The sequence below is a fragment of the Oncorhynchus kisutch genome, linkage group LG15 (genome assembly GCF_002021735.2).
Source record: "Oncorhynchus kisutch isolate 150728-3 linkage group LG15, Okis_V2, whole genome shotgun sequence".
Taxonomy (NCBI): Eukaryota; Metazoa; Chordata; class Actinopteri; order Salmoniformes; family Salmonidae; genus Oncorhynchus; species Oncorhynchus kisutch.
The window spans coordinates 94971029-94990859 of NC_034188.2; the positions used below are offsets into that span (position 1 = coordinate 94971029).

Sequence of the window (19831 nt, forward strand, 5' to 3'; positions counted from 1 at the left end):
GTACAGTATACATTCATGTGAACTCAAACAACAAGACATTTTCCATAAAGAAACAGGAACACAATACAAAGCCACTTCAAAGGTGATACAGAGAATGAATGTTATCTGATTTATTGCATACAACTATTACTGTATTTGATAAATACTTCATCTGAAGTCATCACGGCTTAAAACAAGCCATTCAACAGACGATTGACTATCGATCGATTATTGGTCAATTGACACTCCACAGACACTAGTCTAGTGGTATCGGAGCCAGTAACTTGACCTTGTCTGTCAAAGGCTTAGTACCAGTGCTCTGTCACAATGGCCTGTCAACCCCTCTGTCTGGCTATTTATAACGCATAGACACACTGCAGAAGCTGATCAGAAAGGTAGGACAGTAGTCAGAAGTGCTTACAAACATAACCCAGACTGACAGAGGAACACGAAGAGTTACAGAGGGTGAGTGGGGACATTATTCTTATTTTTCTGTTGAATTTTGATATGAAATATTAACTGAAAATATTTTGGTACTTTTCTGCACTACTATCCTAAGAACATGTGTGTTTATTTCTATGAGCAAGAGTGAGATGAAAACTGTTTTAAAGTGGTCAAGTACAAGAGATTTGGACAGAATAATAGGATTCATTCAGAAGATGTGAAGATCATGCCCATGACCTTAATTTAGAGTTTTCAACTGTCTGTTTGCTGTGGAGGATATAGGCTACGGGGCAGCAGGGCAGCCTAGTGGTTAGAGCGTTGGACTAGTAACCGGAAGGTTGCTGACAAGGTACAAGGTACAAATCTGTAGTTCTGCCCCTGAACAGGCAGTTAACCCACTGTTCCTAGGCTGTCATTGAAAATAAGACTTGCCTAGTTAAATAAAGGTAAAACAATAAAAAGTGATACTTGTTATTGTCAGTGGAGGCTGCTGAGGGGAGGACGGCTCTTAAAAATGGCTGGAACGGAGCAAATGGAATGGCATCAAACACATGGAAACCATGAAACCCATGTGTTTGATGTTGTTTATACCTTTCCATTACCACGTGCCCATCCTCCCCAATTAAGGTGCCACCAGCCTCCTGTGGTCTCTGCCTTTAGGTTCAAAGTATACATTCCCATTGATCTATTTTCAGATGGTGAAATTCTTCTGAACTAATAATATTTGTCGATATGGTGAGTGTATTTATTAAGATCTCGGTGTCAAACTACACAGTTCATCATCAAACTACAAAGTTCACCAACCCCATACTGTAGGATATTCAACATCACAATCAAAAACGCCAAAAAACAGTATTCCTGACACTGATGCAAAACCTCTCTCTCCCTCTGTAGGTGAAAGGCAGTATGTACCCAGAGGGGCTTCATCAGCACTGTGAGAGGTGTTACAGCCTCCACTGCCAAGCCCCCGTGAACACCTCTGTCTCCTGTGTGGTCATTAAGTGTCATCTAGATTGTGGCGCTGCCTTCCATAAGTGTAAGGAGGAGGAGCACCAGTTACTATGTCCCAATGAGATGGTCCCCTGCCTCAACGTTGACTATGGCTGTCCCTTCACCATGCTCCGCCACAGGCTAGCCAAGCACCTGGAGGTCTGTCCCGCTAGCACTGTCATCTGCTCCCAGCAATGGATCCGCTTCCCAGTGGCAGACACAGACTCTTCCATCTACAGGTATGTTGTGCTGTGGTGTAGTATAATGTGCTGTGGTGTGGTGTGGTGTGGTGTGGTATAATGTGTTGTGGTGTGGTGTGGTGTGGTATAATGTGCTGTGGTGTGGTGTGGTGTGGTATAATGTGTTGTGGTGTGTTGTGGTGTGGTGTAGTATAATGTGTTGTGGTGTGGTGTGGTATAATGTGTTGTGGTGTGGTGTGCTGTGGTGTGGTATAATGTGTTGTGGTGTGGTGTGCTGTGGTGTGGTGTGGTATAATGTGTTGTGGTGTGGTATAATGTGCTGTGGTGTAGTATAATGTGCTGTGGTGTGGTGTGCTGTGGTGTGGTGTGGTATAATGTGCTGTGGTGTAGTATAATGTGCTGAGGTGTGGGTTGCTGTGATGTGGTGTGGTATAATGTGTTGTGGTGTGGTATAATGTGCTGTGGTGTAGTGTGGTATAATGTGCTGTGGTGTGGTGTGCTGTGGTGTGGTGTGGTATAATGTGTTGTGGTGTGGTATAATGTGCTGCACCACACCACAGCACACCACAAGACACACCACGGTGTGGTATAATGTCTTGTGGTGTGGTGTGTTATAATGTCCTGTGGTGTGGTGTGGTGTGGTATAATGTGCTGTGGTGTGGTGTGGTATAATGTCTTGTGGTGTGGTATAATGTGCTGTGGTGTTGTATAATGTGCTGTGGTGTGGTGTGGTATAATATGCTGTGGTGTGCTGTGGTATAATATGCTGTGGTGTGGTGTGGTATAACATGCTGTGGTGTTGTATAATCTGCTGTGGTGTAGTGTGGTGTGGTATAATGTGCCGTGGTGTGGTATAATGTGGTGTGGTGTGGTGTGGTATAATTTGGTGTGGTGTGGTATAATGTGCTGCGGTGTGGTTTGGTATAGTGTGCTGTGGTGTGGTGTGGTATAATGTGTTGTGGTGTGGTGTGGTATAATGTGCTGTGCTGTGATGTGGTGTGATAAAATCCACTGTGGTGTAGTGTGGTGTGGTATAATGTGTCGTGGTGTGATATAATGTGTTGTGGTGTGGTATAATGTGCTGGGGTGTGGTGTGGTATAATGTGCTGTGGTGTGGTGTGGTGTGGTATAATTTGGTGTGGTGTGGTATAATGTGCTGTGGTTTTGTATAATGTGTTGTGGTGTGGTGTGGTATAATGTGCTGTGCTGTGATGTGGTGTGATAAAATCCACTGTACTGTGGTGTGGTGTGGTATAATGTGTTGTGGTGTGGTATAATGTGTTGTGGTGTGGTGTGGTATAATGTGCTGTGCTGTGATGTGGTGTGATAAAATCCACTGTACTGTGGTGTGGTGTGGTGTGGTATAATTTGGTGTGGTGTGGTATAATGTGCTGTGGTTTTGTATAATGTGCTGCGGTGTGGTTTGGTATAGTGTGCTGTGGTGTGGTGTGGTATAATGTGTTGTGGTGTGGTGTGGTATAATGTGCTGTGCTGTGATGTGGTGTGATAAAATCCACTGTGGTGTAGTGTGGTGTGGTATAATGTGTTGTGGTGTGGTATAATGTGCTGGGGTGTGGTGTGGTATAATGTGCTGTGGTGTGGTGTGGTGTGGTATAATTTGGTGTGGTGTGGTATAATGTGCTGTGGTTTTGTATAATGTGTTGTGGTGTGGTGTGGTATAATGTGCTGTGCTGTGATGTGGTGTGATAAAATCCACTGTACTGTGGTGTGGTGTGGTATAATGTGTTGTGGTGTGGTATAATGTGTTGTGGTGTGGTGTGGTATAATGTGCTGTGCTGTGATGTGGTGTGATAAAATCCACTGTACTGTGGTGTGGTGTGGTATAATGTGCTGTGCTGTGATGTGGTGTGATAAAATCCACTGTACTGTGGTGTGGTGTGGTATAATGTGCTGTGGTGTGGTATTATTATTATATTTTTTTTTTTACCTTTATTTTACTAGGCAAGTCAGTTAAGAACAAATTCTTATTTGTATAATGTGCTGTGGTGTTGTATAATGTCCTGTGGTGTGGTATAATGTGCTGTGGTATAATGTGCTGTGGTGTGGTATAATGTGCTGTGGTGTGGTATAATGTGCTGTGGTGTTGTATAATGTGCTGTGGTGTTGTATAATCTGCTGTGGTGTGGTATAATGTGGTGTGGTGTGGTATAATGTGGTGTGGTATAATGTGCTGTGGTGTGGTATAATGTGGTGTGGTGTGGTATAATGTGGTGTGGTATAATGTGCTGTGGTGTTGTATAATGTGCTGTGGTGTTGTATAATCTGCTGTGGTGTGGTATAATGTGGTGTGGTATAATGTGCTGTGGTATAATGTGCTGTGGTGTGGTATAATGTGCTGTGGTGTTGTATAATCTGCTGTGGTGTGGTGTAATGTGCTGTGGTGTGGTATAATGTGCTGTGGTGTGGTATAATGTGCTGTGGTGTTGTATAATCTGCTGTGGTGTGATATAATGTGGTGTGGTATAATGTGCTGTCGTGTGGTGTGGTGTGGTATAATGTGTTGTGGTGTGGTATAATGTGCTGTGGTGTGGTGTGGTATAATGTGGTGTGGTATAATGTCCTGTCGTGTGGTGTGGTGTGGTATAATGTGTTGTGGTGTGGTATAATGTGCTGTGGTGTGGTGTGGTATAATGTGTTGTGCTGTGGTGTGGTATAATGTGCTGTGCTGTGGTGTGGTATAATGTGCTGTGCTGTGGTGTGGTATAATGTGCTGGGGTGTGATGTGGTATAATGTGCTGTGGTGTGGTGTGGTATAATGTGTTGTGCTGTGGTGTGGTATAATGTGCTGTGCTGTGGTGTGGTATAATGTGCTGTGCTGTGGTGTGGTATAATGTGCTGGGGTGTGATGTGGTATAATGTGCTGGGGTGTGGTGTGGTATTTATTATGGATCCCCATTAGTTCCTGCCAAGGCAGCAGCTACCCTTCCTGGGGTTTATTACGGATCCCCATTAGTTCCTGCCAAGGCAGAAGATACTCTTCCTGTGGTTTATTATGGATCCCCATTAGTTCCTGCCAAGGCAGCAGCTCCTCTTCCTGGTGTTTATTATGGATCCCCATTAGTTCCTGCCAAGGCAGCAGCAACTCTTCCTGTGGTTTATTATGGATGCCCATTAGTTCCTGCCAAGGCAGCAGCTACGCTTCCTGTGGTTTATTATGGATTTTTGTGGGATGTTTGACTGTTTTCATTGCTTTACAGGAAAGTTTAGCAGAAGTAGATATGCTCATGTTATTTATGTTAGTGCAGGGTGAGCTGCACACAGTGGTCTTCCTCCTAGGGCACACCGCCTCAGTGCTAACAGTATAAATCTGGTTCACAGGTACATGAGTGCTGCATACATTAGCTGAAGGATCAGCAGAGGCATTCAGGGCAGTAAGAGGGACATAAATTAGATTACTTTAAATTGTGTCAACCAAAGCCCCTGGTGTAATGTACATTTGCTGAAGAATTATGACAACTCAGCGAACCAATGGTAGGGATTAGCTGAGCTGGTCTTGGTTCATTGGTGTGCTGTGTTGTGGTGTGTTGTGGTGTGCTGTGTTTTCATGAGTTGTGGTGTGCTGTGTTGTCGTGTGTTGTGGTGTGCTTTGTTGTGGTGTGTGGCAGTGTGTTATGGTGTGCTGTGGTGTGTTGTGTTGTGTGGCAGTGTGTTGTGCTGTGTAGCAGTGTGTTGTGTTGTGCTATGTCATGTTATTTCATTGTGTGTACTCCCACTGGGCACAGACGTCAATTCAACGTCTATTCACATTGGTTGAAGTTAATATAATTGAAATGACATGGAATCAGTGCTGATTCAACCATTGTGTGCCCAGTGGGCTGTGTCACAAGTTGAATATTGAATACTGAATAACCTAATGAATACTGGGACTGAGACAGATTGGGCTTTACAGATTCAGATCAACATAGAGAAACAAAGACACTGAAAAAATATAGATGATTCTGCTGTGTCCCTGGTCCTCTTAATAATGGAGTTTACTGCTATTTCTACAGGACCACCCTGGCTGACCCTGAGAAGCAGCTGAACGTGTCCATGGTCCTCTTAATAATGGAGTTTACTGCTATTTCTACAGGACCACCCTGGCTGACCCTGAGAAGCAGCTGAACGTGTCCATGGCCCTGAGAGACCAGGAGCTCCTCTTCAGATGCCTCAAGATGAAGACCGTCTTCCCTGAGCTGATGGAGAAGGTAATGCGATTTTTTTAAATACATATTTCTGTTAATATTTTGTTAATAGTTTAGTAAAGTTTTCTGCATCAAACTGCCTAGCTTTGTTGTCTTCTTTCTGAAGGTGAAAGCAGAACCTGCTCAGAAAGAGATAGATGTAGGGGTCACCAGCTCTGCAGGTGAAGGTTGTAGTTCGTTAGACCCCAGTGAAGCAATGGAGGATGGATATAACGGTTATGGAGATGGGATGGGGCAGGAGAAGGAACTGAGTCAGGAAGAGAGGGAGGCCTTGGCCAAGAACATGGACGTGGCCACTCTCCAGAACTACAGCTCCTATGAGGCCAAGTACAGAAAGGAGATGAAGGGATGCCAACAAACCGTCAAAAACATGGAAAAGAAGTTGAATCCAGGTGATGGTGAAGAAGAGAAAGCATTTAGCTTGTCAAATGGTCATAGAGAGCTGGATGGGGATGAATCATCCAAGGAGTGCCAGGAGAATGGAGCCACTGCACGTGCTGTAGACGTCACCAGGTCTGGCCTTGCACCGTGGCAGGACGGGGTCATGGAGAGACTGCGTAGAGAGGTCACCACTGCAGACTACAACATGTATTTGGTCCACCATGGAGCTATGCTGATCAACTTCGGTCAGCTTGCCGCCTGCACCCCAAGGGACAAGGACTTTGTTTATGGAAAGCTGGAGCCCATAGAGGTTCAAACTGTCAGAACGTTCAACGTTCCCACGAGCTACCGGCCGAAACGGATTCACATGCACGACCCTTGGTCACCGATGGTCAACAAAAGTGTTGACACGTCAGATCTAGGCGTGTCCGTAGAAGATCTTCCGAAGTGTGATGAAGTCAATGCAACTTTGTTGTGCTTCTTGGAGAAAGAACTGAAGGGTCACAACATCTCAGAAAGTGGAGGAGCAGACGGCTTCTATGTACACATTGGAACACAGACTTACAACATCTCATCTGCTCCGTTCAAACCTGAAGCCTCTCTGGCAGACATCATCACAGACACACACAAAGCCCTCTATGTCCAGATCCAAGCTGAGGACATAACCAGAAGACACAACTTTACCAACTCTGCTTTTAGTTACCTCTGTGGCCACGTCTTCCGCCGCGATGAATACCACACTCACTTCAAGAATGTGCACTTGGACATCCAGTCCTGCCTGAACGGCTGGTTCGAGCAGCGCTGCCCTCTAGCGTACCTAGGCTGCAACTACAGCCAGAGGAGGTTCCATCCCGCAGGTCAGAGAGCCACCGTCACCTACCACCAGGATCTCAGCACCTTCAGCCTCCAACCAGAGGGCCCCTCAATGCTGTCCGACTCTGAGAAGACCATCAGCATCACCTCTGACAGGAAGCATCCCCGTAAGCTGGACCCGTTGAGCAGACTTCCCTTTGAGATCCTCCATCACCTGGCAGGGTTCCTGGACAGCTTTAGCCTGTCTCAGCTGTCCCAGGTGTCCCAGTTGATGAGGGAGGTGTGTGTCACACTGCTAGAGGAGAGGGGGATGGTCTATCTGAAATGGGAGAAGAAGACCTACTCCCATGGAGGGTCTTCATGGAAATGTAGAAAAAATGTGAGTACTTTGCCTGAATTTTTAAAAAAAATTTAAAAAATGAAAGGGATGGAAATCATCCCTTTTTGTGGTATAATATTTTCTTGTCTAGTACTATGTGGTATAGAGTCCATGGTTATTGAATGTAAATGAACCACCAACATAGTGTCTTAACAGGGCTTTGGGCCACGAACCAGAACAGCTTCAATGCACCTTGGCATAGAGTCTACAAGTGTCTTAACAGGGCGTTGGGCCACGAACCAGAACAGCTTCAATGCACCTTGGCATAGAGTCTACAAGTGTCTTAACAGGGCGTTAGGCCACGAACCAGAACAGCTTCAATGCACCTTGGCATAGACTCTACAAATGTCTTAACAGGGCGTTAGGCCACGAACCAGAACAGCTTCAATGCACCTTGGCATAGAGTCTACAAGTGTCTTAACAGGGCGTTAGGCCACGAACCAGAACAGCTTCAATGCACCTTGGCATAGAGTCTACAAGTGTCTTAACAGGGCGTTGTGCCACGAACCAGAACAGCTTCAATGCACCTTGGCATAGAGTCTACAAGTGTCTTAACAGGGCGTTGGGCCACGAACCAGAACAGCTTCAATGCACCTTGGCATAGAGTCTACAAGTGTCTTAACAGGGCGTTGGGCCACGAACCAGAACAGCTTCAATGCACCTTGGCATAGAGTCTACATGTGTCTTAACAGGGCGTTAGGCCACGAACCAGAACAGCTTCAATGCACCTTGGCATAGAGTCTACATGTGTCTTAACAGGGCGTTAGGCCACGAACCAGAACAGCTTCAATGCACCTTGGCATAGAGTCTACAAATGTCTTAACAGGGCGTTAGGCCATGAACCAGAACAGCTTCAATGCACCTTGGCATAGAGTCTACAAGTGTCTTAACAGGGCGTTGGGCCACGAACCAGAACAGCTTCAATGCACCTTGGCATAGAGTCTACAAGTGTCTTAACAGGGCGTTGGGCCACGAACCAGAACAGCTTCAATGCACCTTGGCATAGAGTCTACAAGTGTCTTAACAGGGCGTTGGGCCACGAACCAGAACAGCTTCAATGCACCTTGGCATAGAGTCTACATGTGTCTTAACAGGGCATTAGGCCACGAACCAGAACAGCTTCAATGCACCTTGGCATAGAGTCTACATGTGTCTTAACAGGGCGTTAGGCCACGAACCAGAACAGCTTCAATGCACCTTGGCATAGAGTCTACATGTGTCTTAACAGGGTCTTGGGCCACGAACCAGAACAGCTTCAATGCACCTTGGCATAGAGTCTACATGTGTCTCAAACTCTATGGAGGGATGCGGGACCATTCGTCCATGAGAAATTCCATAAGTTGGTGTTTTGTAGATGGGGGTGGAAAATGCTGTGTCAGGCGCTGCTACAGAATCTCCCACACACACACACACACACACACACACACACACACACACACACACACACACACACACACACACACACGCACACACACACACGCACACACCCACGCGCACACACACACACGCACACACGTACACACACACACACCATTTAAATCCCCATATTCTCCTTTGAGTCCCCTCTTTCAAAGTTACTGAGATGTCTTCCTCTAGCCACGGTAGCCAAAATAATGGGCAACTGAGCACCAATAATAAGAAGAGACTTGCTTGTTGAGATAATGCCAAGAGTGTGCAAAGCAGTCATCAAGGCACATGGTCGCTACTTTGGTCGCTACATGGTCGCCACTTTTTTGGTTACTACATGATTCCATATGTGTTATTTCATAGTTTTGATGTCTTCACTATTATTCTACAATGTAGAAAATATTTTTTTAAATAAGAAAAACACTTGAATGAGTAGGTGTGTCCAAACGTTTGACTGGTTCTGTATACAGTGGCAGATGTAGCTTGTATGGCTCCCTGGGAGATCCCACATTCAGTGCCCCCTCCCCGGCACCAAAAAGAAAAAAGACCCATTCTGTCATTTTTATTCAGACATTTGAATCAACACAAATAAATAAGCATAACATTTAAAACTACATAAATAAAAAATATATACAAAAAAGACCCATAAATATCAAAAAGAAGTAACAAAGACAAATAGAAACAAATTTGTGTTGATTTGGCATTCGAGCATCAATACATTACCCATCCCCCCCAACACTGTCAACCAAGAGTCAAGACTACATTACCCATCCCCCCCAACACTGTCAACCAAGAGTCAAGACTACATTACCCATCCCCCCCAACACTGTCAACCAAGAGTCAAGACTACATTACCCATCCCCCCCAACACTGTCAACCAAGAGTCAAGACTACATTACCCATCCCCCCCAACACTGTCAACCAAGAGTCAAGACTACATTACCCATCCCCCCCAACACTGTCAACCAAGAGTCAAGACTACATTACCCATCCCCCCCAACACTATCAACCAAGAGTCAAGACTACATTACCCATCCCCCCCAACACTATCAACCAAGAGTCAAGACTACATTACCCATCCCCCAACACTGTCAACCAAGAGTCAAGACTACATTACCCATCCCCCAACACTGTCAACCAAGAGTCAAGACTACATTACCCATCCCCCCAACACTGTCAACCAAGAGTCAAGACTACATTACCCATCCCCCCCAACACTGTCAACCAAGAGTCAAGACTACATTACCCATCCCCCCCAACACTGTCAACCAAGAGTCAAGACTACATTACCCATCCCCCCCAACACTATCAACCAAGAGTCAAGACTACATTACCCATCCCCCCAACACTGTCAACCAAGAGTCAAGACTACATTACCCATCCCCCCAACACTATCAACCAAGAGTCAAGACTACATTACCCATCCCCCAACACTATCACCCAAGAGTCAAGACTACATTACCCATCCCCCCCAACACTGTCAACCAAGAGTTAAGACTACATTACCCATCCCCCCCAACACTGTCAACCAAGAGTCAAGACTACATTACCCATCCCCCCAACACTGTCAACCAAGAGTCAAGACTACATTACCCATCCCCCAACACTGTCAACCAAGAGTCAAGACTACATTACCCATCCCCCCAACACTGTCAACCAAGAGTCAAGACTACATTACCCATCCCCCCCAACACTGTCAACCAAGAGTCAAGACTACATTACCCATCCCCCAACACTGTCAACCAAGAGTCAAGACTACATTACCCAACCCCCCCCAACACTGTCAACCAAGAGTCAAGACTACATTACCCATCCCCCCCAACACTGTCAACCAAGAGTCAAGACTACATTACCCATCCCCCCCAACACTGTCAACCAAGAGTCAAGACTACATTACCCATCCCCCAACACTGTCAACCAAGAGTCAAGACTACATTACCCATCCCCCCAACACTGTCAACCAAGAGTCAAGACTACATTACCCATCCCCCCAACACTATCAACCAAGAGTCATGACTAAACCAGTTCACCTTGGTGGTGTGCAGACTGGTTTTATATTATTCTTAAAGATTTCGCAAAAAAACTGAAAAAAATACAACAAAATGTCTGTGAAACTATATATTCACAGTATTATGAATTAATTGTGGTTTATTTGGTAGCATTTCGTAGTGTGACTGATTTGACTAATTTCATTAGTACTGTACAAAGTTAAAGGTGCGCTATTTGATAGATTCCCCCGCTCTCCCTTCCAGAGGGGAGACCTGAGGTCAACCTACCTGTGTCGCCTATACCTATATAATCCGCCACTGACTATATATATATATAAATAAATAAAATACATACATATATATATATATACAACAACATAAAGAGTTTCCTATCTCCATCCCCACCCATCCCCTCCAGAGGTAGGCAGGCCTATAGCCTGTGGTTGGACAAATACTGGTGGATGTAGGTCTATTCGTCCAGCCATAAACTTTCAATGGAAAGTGAAAGGCAGAATGAACATGTGTTTGGTTGTAAACATGTCACTGATTCGAAACAAAGCCAAAGGTTCAAACATAGTGTTGTTGTTCGGTCACATCATGTGATTTAGTTCTGTCTACTGACCAGGTGGTTAGGTCCGTCAGTCACTTGTGCGATAGCATAGTTACCAGGTCACCCTAATATGACCGCCCGGCCCTATATGGCATCCAGCCACATTCTCTACATCTCTTTTGGACAGAGAAATGGATCCAGCCTAGTCTGAGGGTTGCTTCCCAATCTGCACCCTATTCCCTGTAACCTGAACTACTGTAGGTAATAGGTTGTCACTTGACTAAATCTCAGTCTTGTCCCAACAGGAACCCTATAGAGCTATGGGCCCTGGTCAAAAGTAGTGCACTATGTAGAGAATAGGATGCCATTTGGGATGTATTTCTAGTCCTATGACAGCTGTTGCATTGTAAAGAGCCCCCTGACTACTCCCTTCATTCCTCTGAGACAGGATTATGAGTTGAATTACCCATCCCAGTGTTTGGCTCCAACCAATCGGAGAGCGAGAGAGAGAGAGAGAGAGACAGTCTCTGTGTCCACGGGACAAAGAGCATGCCAATGATATCAGTGGTCTGGAATGCCACCAAGCTCTTGTCCCTTTGTAGTGCATTTGTTTTGATTAAGACCTGTAGCACACTATTGTAGGGAATAGGTTTCCAACTGGGATGCACATACAGACAACAGGTTGCTAGGCAGGAAATCCATACACATCAACAATGGGGACAGTATAAACCTGCATACGGAATAAACAGGATTGTGTTACCAATGTAATAGAGCCTCATATCAAGAGGTACCATGCATCAGAACTTAGTATACTAGAGTTATATTATATACATTACATACAATTATATTATTATACTTTACTAGGAGTTTTTCCTGACCACGTGGCTCTAGAGGTCATAGAGTTTACAGTTTTTCCTGGTCAGGTCACATCGTCAGGAAAAACTCCTTGACCCAATCTAATACTCTGTGTAATAAAAAACGTTCTCTCTCTCTTTCTCTCTGTGGCTGGTTTCCTAAGGTATGGGAGTTTAGCAGTCTGTTTTCCAAGGTGGACAGGTGGTGCTTTGATGATGTCCCCTCCATGTCTGAGCACCTGAAGGTCTGCCCTTTCTACCAGAGAGAGGAGCTCAGTCAGCCTGTAAAGCTAGCCAGCATGGAGGGGGCCAGAGAGAGACCCCAGGGCCTACTGGACCTGTCCCAGGAGTATGACCTGCCTCTAGCAGACCAATGACATTATAAGGAGTGGGCGGTAGGTAACCCAGCAGCTAAGGATTTGGACCTGTAGCCGAAAAGTCACCGATTTGAATCCTGGGCCGGGCACTCGATTGATCTGAGCACTGGCTTTAAATCCTAACAACAATTCTCTACTGTTGGGCCTTGGAGCAAGGCACTGCACTGCAGCTTGACCCTGTGCTCCTCTCAACTGTGTGCGTGTGATGTATGCTGGGAAAATGAGCAGAAGACTAAGGTCCCTTAATAAACCTCGTAGAAATACGCTGTAAGAGCTTACAATTAATCACTGTTACTAAATTTATAAATGTCAATAAGCAATTTCTACAAAGTAATTAATGCATTTATAAACACTATTTTACATGATTTAAAAATGAATCATAAACACTATTTTACATTATTTATAAATGATTTCTAAACACTATTTTAATGATTTATAATTATTTATAAACACAATTTTACATAATTTATAAATTATTAATAAATACTATTTTAATGATTAAAAAAATGTCAAACACTATTTTACGTAATGTATTAATTATTAATAAATACTATTTTACATGATTCATAATTATTTATAAATGCCATTTTACATGATTTATGAAGTATTTATAAACACTATTATACATGATTTATAGGATAATGAATACGGTGTTTGATCATAGTATGTTAACAATTTGTGTATTATTAATAATGTACCACTAGGGTACTTATAAACCAGGTGTAAATGAGTTATTGTCATCTCATATTAATAATGTACCACTAGGGTACTTATAAACCAGTTATAAATGAGTTATTGCCATCTCATATTAATAATGTACCACTAGGGTACTTATAAACCAGGTATAAATGAGTTATTGTCATCTCATATTAATAGAGTACCACTAGGGTACTTATAAACCTGGTGTAAATGAGTTATTGTCATCTCATATTAATAATGTACCCCTAGGGTACTTATAAACCAGGTATAAATGAGTTATTGCCATCTCATATTAATAATGTACCACTAGGGTACTTATAAACCTGGTGTAAATTAGTTATTGTCATCTCATATTAATAATGTACCACTAGGGTACTTATAAACCAGGTATAAATGAGTTATTGCCATCTCATATTAATAATGTACCACTAGGGTACTTATAAACCAGGTATAAATGAGTTATTGTCATCTCATATTAATAATGTACCACTAGGGTACTTATAAACCAGGTATAAATGAGTTATTGTCATCTCATATTAAGAATGTACCACTAGGGTACTTATAAACCAGGTGTAAATGAGTTATTGTCATCTCATATTAATAATGTACCACTAGGGTACTTATAAACCTGGTGTAAATTAGTTATTGTCATCTCATATTAATAATGTACCCCTAGGGTACTTATAAACCAGGTATAAATGAGTTATTGCCATCTCATATTAATAATGTACCACTAGGGTACTTATAAACCAGGTGTAAATGAGTTATTGTCATCTCATATTAATAATGTGCCACTAGGGTACTTATAAACCAGGTATAAATGAGTTATTGCCATCTCATATTAATAATGTACCACCAGGGTACTTATAAACCTGGTGTAAATTAGTTATTGTCATCTCATATTAATAATGTACCACAAGGGTACTTATAAACCAGGTGTAAATGAGTTATTGCCATCTCATATTAATAATGTACCACTAGGGTACTTATAAACCAGGTATAAATGAGTTATTGTCATCTCATATTAATAATGTACCACTAGGGTACTTATAAACCAGGTGTAAATGAGTTATTGTCATCTCATATTAATAATGTACCACTAGGGTACTTATAAACCAGTTATAAATGAGTTATTGTCATCTCATATTAATAATGTACCACTAGGGTACTTATAAACCAGGTGTAAATTAGTTATTGTCATCTCATATTAATAATGTACCACTAGGGTACTTATAAACCTGGTGTAAATGAGTTATTGTCATCTCATATTAATAATGTACCACTAGGGTACTTATAAACCTGGTGTAAATGAGTTATTGCCATCTCATATTAATAATGTACCACTAGGGTACTTATAAACCAGGTATAAATGAGTTATTGCCATCTCATATTAATAATGTACCACTAGGGTACTTATAAACCTGGTGTAAATGAGTTATTGCCATCTCATATTAATAATGTACCACTAGGGTACTTATAAACCAGGTGTAAATGAGTTATTGCCATCTCATATTAATAATGTACCACTAGGGTACTTATAAACCTGGTGTAAATGAGTTATTGTCATCTCATATTAATAATGTACCACTAGGGTACTTATAAACCAGGTGTAAATGAGTTATTGTCATCTCATATTAATAATGTACCACTAGGGTACTTATAAACCAGGTGTAAATGAGTTATTGTCATCTCATATTAATAATGTACCACTAGGGTACTTATAAACCAGGTATAAATGAGTTATTGTCATCTCATATTAATAATGTACCACTAGGGTACTTATAAACCAGGTGTAAATGAGTTATTGTCATCTCATATTAATAATGTACCACTAGGGTACTTATAAACCAGTTATAAATGAGTTATTGTCATCTCATATTAATAATGTACCACTAGGGTACTTATAAACCTGGTGTAAATGAGTTATTGCCATCTCATATTAATAATGTACCACTAGGGTACTTATAAACCAGTTATAAATGAGTTATTGTCATCTCATATTAATAATGTACCACTAGGGTACTTATAAACCAGTTATAAATGAGTTATTGCCATCTCATATTAATAATGTACCACTAGGGTACTTATAAACCTGGTGTAAATGAGTTATTGTCATCTCATACTAATAATGTACCACTAGGGTACTTATAAACCTGGTGTAAATGAGTTATTGTCATCTCATACTAATAATGTACCACTAGGGTACTTATAAACCTGGTGTAAATGAGTTATTGTCATCTCATACTAATAATGTACCACTAGGGTACTTATAAACCAGTTATAAATGAGTTATTGCCATCTCATAAGATTATTTATAAAGTATTTGTTATTTTATTTAGTTTTACATTTATTTAACTAGGCAAGTCAGTAGAGAACAAATTCTTATTTCAAATGACGGCCTATGAACAGTGGGTTAACTGACTTGTTCAGGGGGCAGAATGACAGATTTTTACCTTGTCAGCTCGGGGATTCGATCTTGCAATCTTTCAGTTACTAGTCCAACGCTCTAACAACTAGTCTCCCTGCCCCAATTTAACGGTTGATTAATGGTTTGACTCACCATATTTACTGTATATGTGTCATAAATGGTATATTTATTGATTGTTAATGAGTGCAGTTGTAAATGTGAGTATATGCACTAACTAATACCTCAGTTGATAATTAATGTAGAGCCTTTTAAACTATGTACTAACTCTTAATAAATTATTTTAATCCCCTAATAACCCTAAAGCGCTGTACACCAGAGGTTGGAACCGGTTCAGGGATGTGTTTTTCTGAGGAACAGATTCAGAACCACGAACGAAAGTGATATCTAGTGGTCTGGACCATAAACTTTATTTTACAAGTATGGGACCCGGTTAATAACATTTATTTTACGTTCAATCCCACAATAAAGACAACAATGCACACTTTGTCACTCAGATATGTATTCAAGTCACTATCTGCCAGCTGATCTTTGCCAGTGTATGTGTGTGTGTTGGCAACCTGCCCGTCCCCTTTGAAGCTTAGGCTACTGTAACCTACTGATGTTTCAGTAATTAGGGAGAAAGATGTTTAATTAGAGAAGAATGGATTAACTTTTTCAATGCTAGTTAGAGATACTATAGTTATTACGTTTTACATCGGATTTATTAACTACAAAGAGGACAGACATGCTAATTCTGGTGCCACTCTGCGCACACACACAATCTTGTTAACTGCCTAGCTAGCTAGCTCTGGTCCAACGTTAAGCCAACTTTTGGAAGTTCCGACATTCAAAGATCCTCCATAGAGGCCAACAGAACAGGGACTGCAAAGTCGACAAAGGCCCAGGCCCAACAAGCTGCAGCTAGTGCCGTTTTGATGACAACATCTCTCCAGATACCCAGCAACAAGATTCTGCCACGGAAATGAAAGAGTCAGTTTTTTATTACAATCAACAATCGTTTTGATAAGCTCCAAACAAAGTTTGAGTCTCTAAAGACAGCACAGGCCGAACTGAAGGGCCGCATGGACATAGCCGATTGTCCATGTCTGATCATTACACCCTGATAGGAGGCCTGAAAACCCCCTGGGCTCAGCTTAAAAAGATGAATGAGCTCACCAAGCCAAGGTTCTCGATTTAGAAGGCAAGAGTCGCAGGCTGAACATCAAACTTGTGGAGATTTTGGAGGACGAAGAACAAGGGAAACCCACAAAGTTTGTGTCCAAGCTAATTCCCATGTTCCTGGGTGACGACAACTTCCCAAAGCCCCTCATTATTGACCTTGCACACCGCTCTCTACAGGTGAAGCCCTCACCAGGTGTCAAGCCGAGCACCATAATCTCAAGGGTACATCACCTTCAGTATAAGGAGCTCATTCTACGAGATATGGAATACAAAGGCCAAAAGGTTTTCATCTTCCCCGACTACACCATGAAGGTGATGGAGCAATGTGATGCAGACCATGAGAGAGGTGGAGGTGAATACAGCCTGCGTTTTCCAGCCAAGCTACATGTTCATCACAATGGCATAACAAGAGTCTTCACCAAGCTACATGTTCATCACAACGGCATAACAAGAGTCTTCACCAAGCTACATGTTCATCACAACGGTGGGGAGAGCAGGTTTCTCTGGGGGAACAGTGGGAAGAGCGGGTTTCTCTGGGGAAGCAGTGGGGAGAGCAGGTTTCTCTGGGGAAACAGTGGGGAGGGAGGGAGGGTTTCTCTGGGGAAACAGTGGGGAGTGAGGGAGGGTTTCTCTCTGGAAACAGTAGGGACAGCAGGTTTCTCTCTGGAAACAGTGGGGATAGCAGGTTTCTCTGGGGAAACAGTGGGGAGAGCAGGTTTCTCTGGGGGAACAGTGGGGAAAGCAGGTTTCTCTGGGGGAACAGTTGGGAGAGCAGGTTTCTCTGGGGAAGCAGGTTTCTCTGGGGAAGCAGTGGGGAGAGCAGGTTTCTCTGGGGGTCTGTTCCTGTGTTCGGTTTTTGTTTTCTGCTGCCAGACAAGTTCTATTTGAATGAATATGTGCATGTTTAAGATGTTTTATTTGAAATGCTCTTGCATATAAATGTCAGGAAACGATCTTGGGAATCAGATGTATAAGGTGTCACATTAGTCTTATGGATTCTGCATGTTTCTGGCACTCGCGTAAAAGAGGTATTCTATTTAAGCACTTGAAATCACATGGTGCTGACATAACCCAACTGCATTTCTCAAATTGATGAATCTCCTCCAAGGCAAGTGGTATTGTTATTGTCTTTTGTAAAAAACATTGTTTTCAGCTTTCGTCCTTGTCTACAGGACCCACAAGGTACATCATAGTATCAGGGAACATGAACTCTTTCCTTGTCACCCTATTGAACGTCTATGCCCCAAACACTGATGACCCACATTTCTTTCGTAATGTTTTTGACTTACTCACAGATCTTAGTACAACTAATCTAATAATCGAAGGCGGTTTTAATTGTTATCTTGGCAGACTGTCTAAACAAACTCCACCAAATATCACCTCTGTCCAGGTTCTGAATAATCTAATCAAATCCAGGAATCTAGTGGACATCTGGAGACTGCAACATCCCACAGGAATCTAGAGGACATCTGGAGACTGCAACATCCCACAGGAATCTAGAGGACATCTAGAGACTGCAACATCCCACAGGAATCTAGAGGACATCTGGAGACTGCAACATCCCACAGGAATCCAGTGGACATCTGGAGACTGCAACATCCCACAGGAATCTAGAGGACATCTGGAGACTGCAACATCCCACAGGAATCTAGAGGACATCTGGAGACTGCAACATCCCACATTAATCTAGTGGACATCTGGAGACTGCAACAACCCACAGGAATGTAGTGGACATCTGGATAAAACATTCTGATGCATCAGCCTTCTTTGATTATTCCATCAGCCTGGCTTCTATTTCTGATGTATCAGCCTTCTTTGATTATTCCATCAGCCTGGCTTCTAGTTCTGATGTATCAGCCTCCTTTGATTCTATCAGCCTGGCTTCTAGTTCTGATGTATCAGCCTCCTTTGATTCTATCAGCCTGGCTTCTAGTTCTGATGTATCAGCCTCCTTTGATTATATCAGCCTGGCTTCTAGTTCTGATGTATCAGCCTCCTTTGATTATATCAGCCTGGCTTCTAGTTCTGATATTTCAGCCTCATTTGATTCAATCAGCCTGGCTTCTAGTTCTGATGTATCAGCCTCCTTTGATTCTATCAGCCTGGCTTCTAGTTCTGATGTATCAGCCTCCTTTGATTCCATCAGCCTGGCTTCTAGTTCTGATGTATCAGCCTCCTTTGATTCTATCAGCCTGGCTTCTAGTTCTGATGTATCAGCCTCCTTTGATTCCATCAGCCAGGCTTCTAGTTCTGATGTATCAGCCTCCTTTGATTCTATCAGCCTGGCTTCTAGTTCTGATGTATCAGCCTCCTTTGATTATATCAGCCTGGCTTCTAGTTCTGATATTTCAGTCTCATTTGATTCAATCAGCCTGGCTTCTAGTTCTGATGTATCAGCCTCCTTTGATTCTATCAGCCTGGCTTCTAGTTCTGATGTATCAGCCTCCTTTGATTCCATCAGCCTGGCTTCTAGTTCTGATGTATCAGCCTCCTTTGATTCTATCAGCCTGGCTTCTAGTTCTGATGTATCAGCCTCCTTTGATTCCATCAGCCAGGCTTCTAGTTCTGATGTATCAGCCTCCTTTGATTCTATCAGCCTGGCTTCTAGTTCTGATGTATCAGCCTTCTTTGATTCCATCAGCCTGCCAAAACTTGATGACAACTCAATTATCTCAACAGAGGAATTAATCCAGGCAATGAAAGTTTTCCCACCTGGGAAGAAATCTCAAGGAAAGTGTCAGCTTAGCCCTACCCACCTTTAAGCATTATTACTGGGCTGCAAATGCCAGGGCATCAACATACTGGCAACTGGGTTTCCCTGATAAATTGTACACTGTTGCCCCCCTGTGGCTAAATACGGAAGTCAAGTCTGTAACAAATTCCTCTCCTCCAGCTTTGCTTTTCTCCAAAGCAAAGTGCCCAAACAAACAGACAGGCAACAACTTCGTTTTGAGAAATTCTTTAAGAATTTGAAACCAG

At 42.7% G+C, this 19831-nt stretch overlaps 1 protein-coding gene across 1 annotated transcript; it reads left to right on the forward strand.

The window, feature by feature from the left end:
* Positions 1-361: 361 nt before the first annotated feature.
* LOC109880267 (F-box only protein 40) lies at positions 362-12827 on the forward strand. The gene is made up of 5 exons (XM_020472488.2): positions 362-444; positions 1318-1652; positions 5704-5818; positions 5922-7388; positions 12352-12827. Exons 2-5 carry the CDS (start codon positions 1330-1332, stop codon positions 12562-12564), a joined length of 2118 nt encoding a protein of 705 aa, XP_020328077.1. The 5' UTR covers positions 362-444; positions 1318-1329; the 3' UTR covers positions 12565-12827.
* Positions 12828-19831: the final 7004 nt, after the last annotated feature.

What these genes read in the sequence shown, in the direction of transcription:
- LOC109880267 (XM_020472488.2), top strand. Translation starts at nt 1,330, where the DNA reads ATGTACCCAGAGGGGCTTCATCAGCACTGTGAGAGGTGTTACAGCCTC. An exon ending in ACAGACTCTTCCATCTACAG is followed by an intron (nt 1,653 to 5,703) that starts GTATGTTGTGCT and finishes CTATTTCTACAG; the next exon opens with GACCACCCTGGCTGACCCTG. An exon ending in CATGGAAATGTAGAAAAAAT is followed by an intron (nt 7,389 to 12,351) that starts GTGAGTACTTTG and finishes TGGTTTCCTAAG; the next exon opens with GTATGGGAGTTTAGCAGTCT.